At 39.4% G+C, this 14,330-nt stretch overlaps 1 protein-coding gene across 2 annotated transcripts; it reads left to right on the top strand.

Moving 5' to 3' along the window:
• The first annotated feature begins 296 nt into the window (after positions 1-296).
• Positions 297-3,022, top strand: fbxl15 (F-box and leucine-rich repeat protein 15). 2 transcript variants are annotated; one of them, XM_069155372.1, is made up of 5 exons: positions 297-442; positions 788-947; positions 1,069-1,571; positions 1,692-1,922; positions 2,092-3,022. In XM_069155372.1, exons 1-4 carry the CDS (start codon positions 417-419, stop codon positions 1,879-1,881), a joined length of 879 nt encoding a protein of 292 aa, XP_069011473.1. In that variant the 5' UTR covers positions 297-416; the 3' UTR covers positions 1,882-1,922; positions 2,092-3,022. The 2 variants fall into 2 exon arrangements, with proteins under 2 accessions (XP_069011473.1, XP_069011472.1); XM_069155371.1 differs by having other exon boundaries at positions 785-947.
• The last annotated feature ends 11,308 nt before the right edge of the window (positions 3,023-14,330 follow it).

Genomic DNA, 14,330 nt, shown 5'->3' with positions numbered 1-14,330 from the left:
GTGGCAAATTGTCATAAGTTTACGGGCTGAAAGGTTGATGTTTGTTGTTGTTTTAGAGAAAAGACCAGCAGCGCAGAATTGGACAATTTGTACTTCACAAACGCAATGAATCAAAGACAAGAAGAGACACAAGAGATAATATTTAACTTTTCATAACGGTTTGACTGTGTGAGCTGTCAACTGTTGCCTGCTTCTTTTTCAAAATGCTGCATTATATGAAATGTGTAACGTTTTGGGACATTTCATGCGCCTTTTTACACTTAATGTATATCCTTCCCACAGTCCCTGAAGGCACCATTTGGGTTTGGGTTGCACCTCAAACGCTTTGCAAGATGCTAAAGGAAAACACGCTATTTTGGCATCTATGTGAAGAACAACTCATCCTTATAAACGCTGTATAACATAGCCGGCTCGTCATGGATGAAGAAGCTATGATCCGAACGTAAGTCTCTTTTAAAGGGAGTTTTATTTGTAAAAAAAAAAAAGCAGCTGGATTGGTGGCCCCGGCAGGTTAGCATCTCGGCTAACAGCGATAGCCTGCGAGTAACAACAACCAGACATGCAGCTGGTCCCATTTATTAACGGCAGCTATGGCGATGACAAAACTACCGAAACAGGCTCTTTTGCGGATGTAAAATACCGTCAATATTTCAGACTTTAAAATTTTTTTTTTTAAAGCGTTTGTTTTTTTATTGAAACGTGTTTACGGTTGTTCCCGTTTAAGCCCTGAATCAGACATGGTATGTAAGTATCAAAGTTCAGCTGTAACAAGTTCGCACTTCAGCAGATGTCATCTCTTGGACTTGCCCTGGGAGGATGTCGTTGTTCCACATATCCTGTGCTACTTGCCACTGCAACACCTTGTCAGCCTGCAGAGGGTGAGCAAGCAGTTCCACAGCCTGATCCAGGTGTACCTCTCCAACTGCAGGACTTTTGATCTGTCCCCGGTAAGTACAGATGAGAGGTTTATTTTTTTTTATAACCTATGCATACATGTTGAGAGGTATTTCTAGCTGCATTACATGCTCCAGAGGAAGCCTGCTACCTGCCCTGTCGTGATATTTACAGGTAGGACCATGCATTCCCAAGGAGGCATTTTGCTCCATGTTAAAGGACAACAAAGTTCTCCAGAACCTGGCACTGCAGAACTGCTCGGGCTGGGTGACGGACAAGGAGCTGCTGCCGGTTATCGGCCAGAACCAGCATCTGCAGCGAGTGGACATGAGCGGGTGTGCTTGGCTCACCCGTCACTCCCTGGTGGCTGTGTCCTTGAGCTGCACGAACCTCCAGCACCTCGGCCTGGCGCACTGCGAGTGGGTGGACAGCTTGTCCCTGCGCAGCCTGGCGGACCACTGCGGGGGGCTGCATTCGATCGACCTCACCGCCTGTCGCCAGCTGAAGGACGACGCCATCTGCTACCTGGCCAAGAAGTGTTTGCAGTTGAGGTCTCTATCTTTGGCAGTCAATGCCAACATTACCGACGAGTCAGTCGAAGACGTGGCCAAGAACTGCAGGGGCCTGGAGCAGCTGGACCTGACAGGTTGCCTGCGGGTCAGGAACCAGTCCATCAGGTATATATGATATCTTATTTTCAAGTCTACTCCCAACTTTACCATCCCTAATCTCACTTTGACATGCACCACGTCACTTCTTCACCCATCCATAATGTCTCGTGCACGCTGTGCTCACAGGACTCTTGCAGAGTATTGCCCGAAGCTGCAGTCCCTGAAGGTGAATCACTGTCACAACGTAACGGAGTCAAGCCTCGATCCTTTACGGAAGCGCAATGTAGTGATTGATGTTGAACCGCCTTTACAGAGGGCACTGGTACTTCTTCAGGATGTCTTGGGGTTCGCTCCTTTTATCAATCTTCAGATCTAGCCAGAGGGCAGTCTGTCTGTCCAACAAGAGCACACAGGAAGGTAAGAGCAGCTGTATCTGTACTATATCATATTAGTTTCTGACAATATTTGTCTATACACTTGTCGAGACTCAACTCAAGCACAGTGAACTCATTACTAGTTTGTTTTGATAAGAATGACAGTGACAGTTGATTATTGTTTTTTTACTGTGAGTATTACTTGGTTACAGGTGTCTTCGTAACAACCGTGAGACATTCTCCTGCGTCACACGGACGTGAGAGTGGTTCTTGTAAAAAATATCAAGACATTTCAAGAAGACCTGGATGAATTGCACTCAAGTTTGTGTGGCAAAATAATTTGCATCCAAAAAAAAAACAAAACACAATCAACGATGCAAATTAAAGCTGAAAATAAGTGTTTTGCAAATGACTGAATGAAGCCATGTACTTTTAAGAATTGTGGCCTCGTATCCAAAAGATGTCACTGCACTTTTCCTTAATCATTCGGTGTTGTCATAATGTGGCTTTATAGAAAAGCGGTTCTAACCAAAGTACAGTGTATTTTGTTGTTATTTTTTTTTTTTTTTTAACTAAGTACTGCAGTTATCTTATGTTTCATTTAGAAACATTAAAAAAATGTTTGAGTTGAATTAAACATTTTGTTTTGCATGATTGTGCCAGCTTAAAGGGTCACTTTATCCAAATCACGCAACAGCATTCTCTCACTGAGCACTGCTTTTTGTGTCACCACTTGGTTTTATTTGTCAAAGCTTCATTATCTCCACTGCTGAGACGTCTGCTGCCGCTAACACACAATGAAAGTGAATGCCATGTTGTTCGCGGTGCCGACCACGTGTCTTCCAGAGACAATGTCCCGAGCAGTCTGTCAGTGAAAACCATGAGACGATCGTCATGGCTAGATATACCCTGAGTGGAAAAAAATATTTCTCTTTTTTTAATGTGGTGTGGGTGAACTAACCTTTTAATTCATATTGTTAATAAATGCATAGCCTTAGCACTTGTTTGAAATAAGTATAGGATTTTTATTATGACGGTTTCCCACTGAGTTTCTCAAATGAATTTTGTAAAAAGTACCTGTTAAGATACGGTTGCCCTGTGATACAGTATATGAGTTATATAAGGAACATTAAATTGTACAGTACCACAGAAAGGACTTTTGTCAATTTTATACTGAATATCAAGGTATAAAACAGCTGTGGAGTCAACTCTTATGCACAATTCATCTCCTACTGATTCCCTGATCTTTAACAGTACTAATTTGATACAATTTTTCATAATCTAAAAGGTGCATACCTCACTACGTAGAAGTAACTGCAATCGGTTTTATACCAAAAGACAATAAAAAAATACTCTTGGTAGTGTTTTTGGTTTTATGCAAATGAAGGGGAATGTTGATTTTTTTTTTTTTCCAACTACATCCCCAGACCAACATTTCCTCTAATTTTCAGTCAAAATGAGCACAATTTGGATCATATATTCACTTTAAGTAAATTTCATCTATATAATGCCAAATCACAACACAATAGGTTATTTCAGGCCACTCAACACAATAAAGTCCTTACAACAGAACTTTACAACATTATACAGAGAGAGGAACCCAACAATTTGACAATTCTCATACATGTAACCTGCAATAAATAGCACAACTCCTCCAATTTCAATAATTGTCAAGTACAAGAGGATACTGTCTAAGCATTGCGGAGGTTTAGTTAACGATAAACTTTGCCTCTTTAATTGACACACGAGACCGTGAGAAGTAGCGATGTGCAGAGTACAGCACCCCCTGGCGGATAGTCAAGAACCAGCATGCCTCTCAATTAAACTACGTAAATGAAAAAGTTTTTAATTTTTTTTTAATTTGTGTTGGTTATGTTTATATTGTAACGATATAAATATATATATATATATATATATATATATATATATATATATATATATATATATATATATATATATATATATATTAATATATAGGTTAATAGTTTATCTTCAAACATTTAGTCTGGGCGGAAATGACGTAGGAAGTTCGACTTTCGGGAACTCTTAACAGACGGCAACGCTCAAACAAATGGCGAAGTGGCTCACACCAATTTCAGATTTCTTTATGAAGCCATCGGTAATGGAAAAACCAAGCGGGCCAGAATTAACAACTAACAGCAACATCAAACACGACGATGGACCGGTACCTCGTTGAACTCTTTGGCCGATTAGAGAGCAGGGAAGTGAATGTTTATCTCTCTGAAGGAGAGCGAGCTCAGCGGAAGCTAGCGGCGGCTAAAGACACCCAAATGCTCCAAAGATATCACTGACGAGGTAAGGCAATTTTATTTATGCAAAACATTTCAGACACATCTGCAATTTAAGGTTGCTTTACCGAAAGTATAAAAGGAAGTTTAACCCTTTTGGGACTCGAGTTGGACATTACTGTCTTTCATATTCATGTTTGTGTATATTTCGTGTATGATCGTAATGCCTGTCATAGACAAATATTGCATGTTTATTAAATAATACAACCTATCTTTAAGGGCAATAAGCAAATTTGCTCCATCAGTGTTTCAATTTCTGCCATATATGATTCATAAATCACATATCTTCCTGACAGGCACTTGAAATGTTGTTCGCACGGCTGACACAAGGTGGCAGCAATGAGTCAGGATAATTTTTTTTATTTTTTTTATTCTGTTGTTTGAGACTTTTAAACTATAGAAGATGAAAGTGACAGTCTACAGTTAAAAAAAAAAAAAAAAATGTCCCCATACAACATAAGGAGTATATAAGCATAAACTATCCTCTCTTTTTCTAAGATTTAAAGCACAAGTCTAATGTTTGACTGGTTGGGCAGATGTGGGGGAAAAACACACAAGCTTTATGATCTTGTTAACACCTGATGCAGTGAATGCACAATGAGAATTAATGTTTCCCCCCGTTGCTGCTGCTTCTTGTTAAAAAATAAAAAAAAAAATAAAAAAAAATGCTTCTTACCGTTTCCTCTGGTGGTCCAATTGGCAGACTATAATGTAACTTGTCTGTGACAACACAACAGGTCTATTTTCCACTTGATGGCATGGTTTACCCCATCTGCTGTGTGCTGTCCACGAGCTGAATTTGCAGCGCGAGAGTTGTGTTTTGGAGGGCTTCAGGGATCGACCGGCATCCTTCTGTTGGCTGTGCTGATCGTCATAGTGTACCGCCGTCCCTCCAGAGGAGGCTTCACAGTGTCATTAGTTATAAGGCAAAGCTTGAAATTTCAATTCGTGCTGCATATGGTGCTGTAGATAGATTCACACATTCAACCAAACGGAGCAAGATTTTTTTTTTTTTTGCAAGTTTAGTCGAGTAAGCATCGTCACTTTTCCTCCTCAAAACAAATGAATAGTGCAGCATGGAGCAGTGGCTTTTTTTTTTTTCTTTTTTTTTTGTGGTAATGTATGACAAGGAATTACACAGTTACTGGCACACAATACAAAGTTATAATAAGTATAAAAAAAGATTCTGTAAACCGGTCGTAGTTGCTGCCCAGCAGTCGGTGGGTTAAAAAAAAAAAACGTTTCAGACAACATTCATCATGTAGGACCTCAATTAGCATTGATCTGCACGGGGGGAAAGAAACACTGCTACGATATTATATACCATGGAGCAATTTCTGTTCCAGTGATTGAGTGTATGAGGGGATTTCTCAAACATCGGCGGCCTAACATATTTTGTCTTCCTGTCAATAATCTGGCACTTGTCTAAATTATTGATCAATAGCAACTGATCATTTTATACCAAGGCACAACAAAGAAGCTGGCTTATTCTGTTCACTATGCAGTTGTAGCTGCTGGCACGGTGTAATATATTGCACTTTTTCAAACAAAGAATAAATCTAAGGCTAATCTCTGTCTGCTATTAAAGTCCTCGTTTAGAGGAAGGTACGCATGTTGTTCAGAGGTTTGTGACTTTCATCTATGTGTTCTCTGGCAGCTGGTTTGCATATTAAGGGACTAAAAGCGGGCTTTTCTCACAGCAGACTTGTCGTAGGAGAAAACACGCGGGCTCCGTTGTTTTCAAGTATCCCAGAAAGGAACATAGATTATTATTTCATGAAACCTCCCCTGTGGACCCCAATTTGTTTTATTCTCGCAAACACAACAGTAAATAATTCCAGCCATTCTCTATTTTGATTAATTGACTAATTTCTATTAACACTGTGCTCTAATGATCCTGATTGTAATCGGGGAAAACAAAGTCCTCGTTCAACGTGGTGTCCTCTGCACATTGCCAAATGCGCTTTTATGAACTTTTACGCACAGTTATTTTTAAAAAGTCAGCACAGTCCCGAAGTCACGACTTTGTGACGGTGACCCAGCGTGCACGAAGACCTGGACCCTGAAACTGACCTGCGCTGCCCCTTACTGCGACATATCACAATGGTTTTCAGTGGAAAAAGGCCAGTTAATGCCGTCATGTTCTCCTCTTAAGTGCAGGCTGGGAACCGATCTGACTCTTAGTTATGGTTTTGAATCAGGACTTGGTTTTGTTCTCGTAAATCTGTTTTGCACCCTTTTCTTTCAAATCTGATTTTTAATCCCAGAGAGACACGATTCTTTTCTGACAGACAGGAATAACAAAAAAAACAACAAAAAAAACCGGACAGTTTTTGTACTAGTGTTTGCTACTCCAAACATACACAATAGCAATTAAATATCTATTTACAATTCAAATTGGTTGTATTGTTTTTAAAGTGCATGACAAGGACAAACACTCAATCTTTCCTTATTCTGCCGAGTGTTCTCAGGTCCATCAGATAACATCGTTGTATGGAAGTATCACTCGACGAAACAAAACAAAAACACAATACTGCCACAGACAAACACAACCATCGTTCCCCACATATACGTAGCCGCATGAACTTCTAATACAAATGGTAAATACACACAACTATATTAATAACACTGATCATTTCTAATTTGTAACTAGTTGACTGTGTGAAGACACTGGACAAAATGACAAATAATTTCAAGATAAATGTCAGCATAACTGTTACTCTGCTTTGAACTGCATATGGACATGCTTTGATTTAACATCATGGAAATGTTATGAAATTACATTTATTGTTCCTTTTAAGAAATGATTTTAGGGGCTATATGTGTTTCTAAAGAGTTTTGTCCTTTTGATTATCTACTCATCTCATGTATTCAGGTTAGCTGCCACTTGTTCTCTGTCACAAAGCATCCAGTTAACCAAGAGACTTAAATTTACATTTTTCTGCAAGCTAACTGTAAATAAAAGCATATTTACTTCTGAGGAAAAAAAAAAAAAAAAACATACTTGGGAGAAGTTTTCATGCAACATTAATCAACTGAGTAATAAAGTAAGAATTATCAGAATATTTTTGGTTATTTATATAAATGCAAAGTATTATTTTCATCCTCGGCAGGTGTGCAAACCAGATCCTGCTAAAAAAAAAAAAAAATAATCAGAAATTGGTTAAGGATACTTCTCAGCCTTCTTTTAATTAAACGAAGTCCACATAAGGTGTAGGGAGAATTACTGTAGCTGTTCAGATGGGCCCAAAACTGTGTGAGATTTTGTTCATTTTCATATTTTTAATTAACCGCCCCCTCCTCCCCCCACTCCCGTCTTCCATCAGTGAATGAGTCTTTCTGTCATTTATTTGATGTAGTTTATCTCCTCCAACCATTCATATACAACCTTATTGGATCCCGGGACTTAAGGATCCATCTTTTGGCCACCAGAGAAGCATAACTAATGACGACACCACAGTACCTTTGTGAGCGTGGCCATCAAAGTCTCAATCAACCAAGCAGGAAATAATGTCGGATTTTAAAAATCAGCATGAATAAACATGTATGTTTAGAGTCTGAGTGGCTACGTTTTGAAAGACTTCAGAGGTGTTGATGTATTTGGAGGTAGATGCTGATGAATTAACTACCGCCTCAGGATTCATATGTGTGTCATGGATCTGAGGCTTTATTAAAAGAAAAAATTGATTACTATGTGGAGAACCAGGATAGACATTTGTAATTTTTTTAAATTTTTAAATTTTTTATTTTTTTAAACTTAAATGAACGATGATGGCACACAAGATGTCTTAAGGCCGCTGTCTAATTGAAGCGACATTTGAAGCTTTCCTCGGACTCACAACTGTCAGACCCATTAGCATCTTCCTAATTACTGTGCTTCTAACCGCAGACTGGACAGGAAGCACATGGTCAGCTAGTTAGAACTCACAGCTTATCTCTTCATTAAGACATTTTTGTCATTTTGTTTGAATGAATAGAGTATCACAGCCAGTGTGACTCAACTATTCACTGCTTGGCTGGAGAATGCGGCCACTTATTGTCTGGGAAAATCCCATATATGTCAGAGAATCAGAAAAAGTGTCAATGGGTGGTGGAAAATTATGGACTGCGGCAGACGTAGTAACTTTGTAAAATTTGTTTTCATAAAACTAAAATTTTTTTGGACTAATGCTGTCTTTATGTAGCTGTGTTTTCTGGCTGCCATTTGTGCCGAAATGATTTGTCTGTTAATAAATTAATTGGTTGGTTAATCAGCAGAAAATTAAACAAAAACAAGAGTGCTGACAGTCGATTAATCATTTATGTTATTTGTTGAACAAAAATATCAAACATTCATTGTTTGCAGCTTCTTAAATGTGCAAATTTACTCGTTTGTTATTAGGAATGGGTCCCGATTTTTATATAGTCCTTAATAACTAGAAAATTATAGTCGTTTAAAGCGACTATCGTCTTATTTCTCCTGTTTTTAAAGGCGCCTAATAGTAATGGGTTACTACCACCAGAAGGTGGTGGTGATTTACTCGAAAGCTGTTTGCCGTTAAGAAGAACGGGAGGAGAAGAAGAACGTGTTGCTGCCAGGCTCCGGAAAACAAATGCGTGGCGCTGTGAGATGAATAGTCAATTAGGTCCCGGCAAATATCGTATTTTATTTTTTTGCTACTAGAGAATACTTTTGTATAGTTTGTGCATTGGACAAATTAAGCAATTTGAAGATGTCCTGTTGACCTCTGGGAACTGTTATGGGACATCTTATTGTTTAGATAGTAAATTATTTCAGCAAAAATAGCTCATTAATGGCCTTAAAGCTATTGTAGCCGTATTGTAGTTGACTCGCACTTTGTTTGTCGCACACTTTGTCCTGAGAGTTTAACCAATATCTGTGCTTACAGCTCACACATACATTGCTGTACGATGGGTTGACAGCAGTGCAGCAGTTGTTCCCACTCTTTTCATCTTTGACGTTACTCCTCATGTCCCATATGTAATCATTTAAAAAGATTTTCCCAGGAAACGGTGATCTTGGCATTGAAGTACCGGCTGTTTGGGGATCACTGTAGTATACATGGTATTGTCTACAGCTGGAACAGCCGTATATTATTGAAGCTCTTTCAAGCTCTTAAGTTTGCGTTTTGGAGCTTCCTGTTCACTTAATTTCCCCAGACATCTGTAATGTAATGGTTCTTTTAGTCCTTTTAAAAGCAGGTGCATTCCCCCACTCTCGGCTTTTAGTCCTGCTGTTGGACGGGTGACCTTCATCCGGACAGTGTCCCTGTCTGACCTCAAGCTTTCTGTCACCCAGGCAACCCGAGGCCGCGCACCCTGAGGCCAAGTTGCGTAGCTACGCTCAATTTGGTTACAATCTAAGCACACTGATTTACCTAATAGATAATACGTACACAATAAGGGTGATGAGGATTCGTCCTGGCAGGAGCATTTTGCCCTCTGACTAATCTGGGCTGCTAAATTGTAAGTAACTGTGTTGAACTCGTGTCCTCCAGGCAGCAGAGATCAGAGTTCAGCGTTGTGGCGTAATCACAGATCACATCTTGTTATGCTTAGCGGACACTGAAAGATGCTCGAGGCTGCCTCATCTTTCACCGCGCAGTGAGACAGAGATCGGATTTAAGATGAAGAAAGACGACTGAAAATCGGTGGCACTGTACTCCTTACTTGTACAGGCGGATGATAATTTATAGTCTTCACGCTGGAAGCCTCAATTGCATTAATATCACCTGAACTGTTCAAAAAAAAAAAAAAAAAAAAAAAAAAAGCCCAACCAAAATATCACCACAACGTCTCAATAGTTCTCTCTTCTCCGTCTCATTTCTTCTGTCTCGCCTGATGTACAAACTCTGACATAAAGGAAGCTCTTAGTATCATTTGACAAATGGAGCACAAACAGCAAAATATGTGTTTAGTACTTGTCCCGGCCCGTAGATTAATGACATTAACGAAGTTTCCATTAGCGCAGCGATCGGGGGAGACAGAGGCGTCCATGCGTAAATCCACATGACTGAATCACTGATAAGAGAAAATGAAACACATCTCTACGGGCCAAGAGGGGCCAAGAAACGCCACTCCAAATTAGTCTGCGGCCCAATTTGTTGTTACTTCATTAACCGACCAGCATCTGCAGAGCAGGGGAGGGAAGTTGTGACCCATCTTTTGCCCGAAAATTGCCCACTCTGCCCTGTTGGTGTGCCTCGGAGGGAGGGGGGGGAGAAAGAAAAGAAAAAGTTCCCTGTGTAGAACGGCAGCTGCGGAGAGGATCAGCACAGTGACAGTCTGGTCGGGAGTCCTCATTGTTAAATAATATGGAGCATCATGTCAGTGTGCGCCAGCCAGGCCTGGAAGGCTTCACGATCGGTCCTTTTCATGCTTTTTAGAGTCAGACTTCTTGAAGTAGAAAGTTTCACAGGGAGAGTTTCGCCGCTTCGGAATTTTATTTTATTTTTTAAAAGACAATGCACTTGTTTTACAGTGCTGTTAGTTTTAGTTTGAACAACGGAGCAGTTGTAGTTGACGCGGTAGTTGATGTACGGTATACAGTTGCAATGGAAATGTCACGTCAAGCGTGACTATGAGAGTTTTGAAGTCTCCATGCGAAAGTATTGCATGTTGAAGGGCTACTCGCGCGAAGTTTTGACTCATTTCTGCTCTTAACATGAGCTGCGGTTCTTATTTAATTCCGTTTTTGCTGACGCGGAGTTTTGTACACAAACTAACACTGACGCAGTCGACGGAAGAGTCCTTTTTAGCGGGATTTGTGAGCTTTCAGTAAAGGGAAAGCAAAAACTGATGCAGACTGCTGACACCAAAAACAATGCTTCATAGACCAGGCGATGAATCACCAGCAACACAACACGATCTCCCCAACGCCCTTCACGGTGTCAAATTATATCACCGTTACAGGTTCTAATGATATATATTTTTTTATACTTGTAAAGTGTCGTGGTGTAACTGCAGTCACTATTTCAACTTTTTTGAAATCAAGCCTGAATACACGGCTCGTCTCGTTTTAGATGCACGTGGCGACAGTTCGTAACAAAATGTGAAAACGAATAACAAGATGCTTTGGCTTTCAATTAAACATGTAAACAAACCTGGAACCTACAACTTTATATGGACACCTCCAGAGTAAAGAGGTGAATTGTTTGTTTTAAGAACAATTGGAAGAGGCCGATACCAACGTTCAGGAGTAGACAAAATCGGAGATTGGCTGATGTTCTTTATGTACTCCGTATGCTTGCATACATAAACACACGTGGAACTGATGTGGTTATTAAATGCTTGTGAGACTTGTGACAAAGACGTGTAATGAAAGCAGGATGTTTCACCGTTTATTGTCCACACTGACAGCAGTGTACGGAAACAACAAACTTCACTGGTAATTTATTATTTAGAAACACAAATCGGGAATTTACCCCGAGCCTCTCTTTCTTTGTTATGTTCTGTAAAAAAAAGTTTTCATATTGACCAACAGGGACGTTTACCAATACATATCTGTAAAATTAGTAAATATAATCAGCCAGCTGATATATCAGGCGGTCTCTAAGAAGAAATAACTGCTCATTTTTTTATTTTTATTTCTCCACATATGAAAACTTGGTATTCAAGACATTCGGACTTAATTATTGCTTGTGTTAATATCAGTGAGAGTTTGGTGAGGTATGGTACAACCAAACAAGCAACTATGTTGTCATTTTAATAATAATTTCAATGTCATTAAACAGCTTTATACTAAATATATATATATATATATATATTTTTTTTTTTTCCCTTAAATTACGATTTAAGTAATGTACTCTTTAGTAAAATGTCCCACATCTCTGATCATGTGTTATGGCTGCAGGATTATTGTGAAAGTGTGTGTAGTGAGAATGTTTTCTTCACATCTGCATTTGTACATTTGCAAGTTCATGTGAGCCGTTCATGATATGAGGTGTAAATAGACAAATAGGTCGATCAGAATGCTCTGAACACCAACCTGCCCATGAAATTAATAATACTAATATAAACAAAATTGAAGCTATATTTGACATATATGTCCCTCGCTGATTAGCAAGCAGTAATTACGATGAGCTGATGGAAAAACAAGAATAGTATATTGGATGTTGTGAGCTTAAAGTCACAGTACACCGGGTCTGCAGTGGATCAGTGGAGGTTCAGGTGGAACTGGGGGCCTTTTCTGCTCTTATCTGCTGATGGAAGTGGCTGTCTGGGATGGGTAGTTTCTTATCTTCCGTGGCCCACTAATATCCACTGGGGACCAACACCGTTTGGCACCCTGAAATCCTTTTTTCCTCCACCGGATGGGAAATCAGTCTGGGTGGATCGAGGGGGGTGGGCTTCAGACATGGTTGCCATATGGGCCCTTTTTATTCTCTGTGGAGTTCAGGCCTCTGGGATGCCCGGCTTCTAAATGCACACAAGAGAATTTGACAATATGTGCCGTGACCAAAGCATCTTGGCAGTTTATTTTGTTGTTTGTCATTACTGGGGCATCCCTGTGATTAATTGGTCAGTGCCGAGGAAGGTACTGTACTTAATCTGTTGATGGAAATGCATAAAGCTGAGCTTCTAGTGGATATATATATTTTTTTTTAAAAAGACTTCTCAGTGTATGTTTTGAGCGAGTCTTGTAACTTTTTAAATGTGGAAGTCATGTTGAGATCAACATTTCTTTTTAAAGTGAGGCCTGAGAACATAACGTCAGACCACACAGCCTGCCTACAACAAATGGTGATTACAGGTAAACAAATATCAAGTCAGTCAACCAACAAGTACATAGAAAGAATTACAAAATCCACGAAGGACACTCTCCACAGTGAATGAGAATTCTGGTTTTAGAGTGGTGCGATCTTTATTACGCAGCTGAAACGTAGCTCCCGAACGTAGTCCTGCTGAGATTATTATAGGTCATACCTGTGTCTTTAAGAAATGTCTGTATTCTGGATGTTACTTGTGAGACTTGAGAAAAGATGCGAGTTGTTATCATTTATTCATCCTTTATTTAACCAGGAAACGTCTTCACCAAATTGGCGGCATTAACAGTGAGTTGCAGACAAAACAACACAAGACGGGCACCAAATAATTCACGAGTCAAAATTGGACACAAGTATGATTTTAAAACCATGAATAAAATGTTTAATTCAAAGAAAGCACACCGTTTCTGCAAAATTTATAAGAACTTACACAGATTTCCTTACAGAATACTGCAGAGGTAGTTTTATTGTTATTTTAATATAGCATTGTCAAAAGAGGATCACTTTCCCCTCTGAATTTATTCTCAAAAATGAGCTAAAAATAAAGGCCTACAGTTTTTTTTTTTTATTAAAGGGTAAATGTTAAATAGCTTAACACAGATAAAGTCTGGTTTTATCTTTCAGGCTTGATTGACAGGTCTGTTTAAAAAAAAAAAAAAAAAAAAAAATAGAAGCAGAGGGTGCACTTCTGTATCTGGCCAGCTGAGGACATGCTTTCCTCAGACTGGAGAAAGGGAACATACAGCTTTATGTAGCCTCACCCAACCACTGTAATCCAGCATTAACATTAGACCGGCCGCTGCTTTGCTAAGTAATGATTAAACATAATGCAGTTTGACATCTGCAAAGATGGTACAAACAATAACAGCAAAAACAAATCTACATAATGGACAATAAAGTTAAGGGTCAGTTTAAGTAGGCTGGAATGCTTCAAAATATACAAGGCAAAATGCACAATGGACAATGTGATTGAATGTAGCAACAATGAGTCGGTAAAGTAGCTATGATATGTACAAATGTGGATGAAAACCATATTCACAGTAGAATTAGTATGGTTATATGATAAAAAAAAAAAAGACATGTAATGTAAAGGAAAATATACACAACTGTAAAAAAGAGGTGTAAAATACAGTCATTGAGATTTATAATAAGGACCTGCTTCGACATGTGGGCACCTGATTTCCCAATTAGAACACTTACCACTAAAATATTTGTTCTGTAGACTAATATATGTTTCTTTTTGATACGGAACCGTCCTCGTGAAGTTTTGCCACCGAAGCCCGTTAGTCGAGTTCAGGCGGACGTTGGGAAGTTGACCCCAGTCTCTGAAATAACCAACTTTTCCCACGCAGGTGTAATCCACAGCGCGGCGAACCT

The sequence above is a fragment of the Embiotoca jacksoni genome, unplaced genomic scaffold (assembly GCF_022577435.1).
Source record: "Embiotoca jacksoni isolate LCO1_2020_lvr unplaced genomic scaffold, fEmbJac1.0.p SCAF_20, whole genome shotgun sequence".
Lineage (NCBI taxonomy): Eukaryota > Metazoa > Chordata > Actinopteri > Embiotocidae > Embiotoca > Embiotoca jacksoni.
The sequence above is the reverse complement of the archived record's forward strand: the minus strand, read 5'-3'. Positions and strand labels throughout refer to the sequence as shown.

Bases quoted from the DNA above. Each gene is read 5' to 3' on its own strand.
- fbxl15 (XM_069155371.1), top strand. From the start codon at position 417: ATGGATGAAGAAGCTATGATCCGAAC. The intron at 443-784 runs GTAAGTCTCTTT...TTCGCACTTCAG, and splicing joins GAAGAAGCTATGATCCGAAC to CAGATGTCATCTCTTGGACT. The intron at 948-1,068 runs GTAAGTACAGAT...TGATATTTACAG, and splicing joins GGACTTTTGATCTGTCCCCG to GTAGGACCATGCATTCCCAA.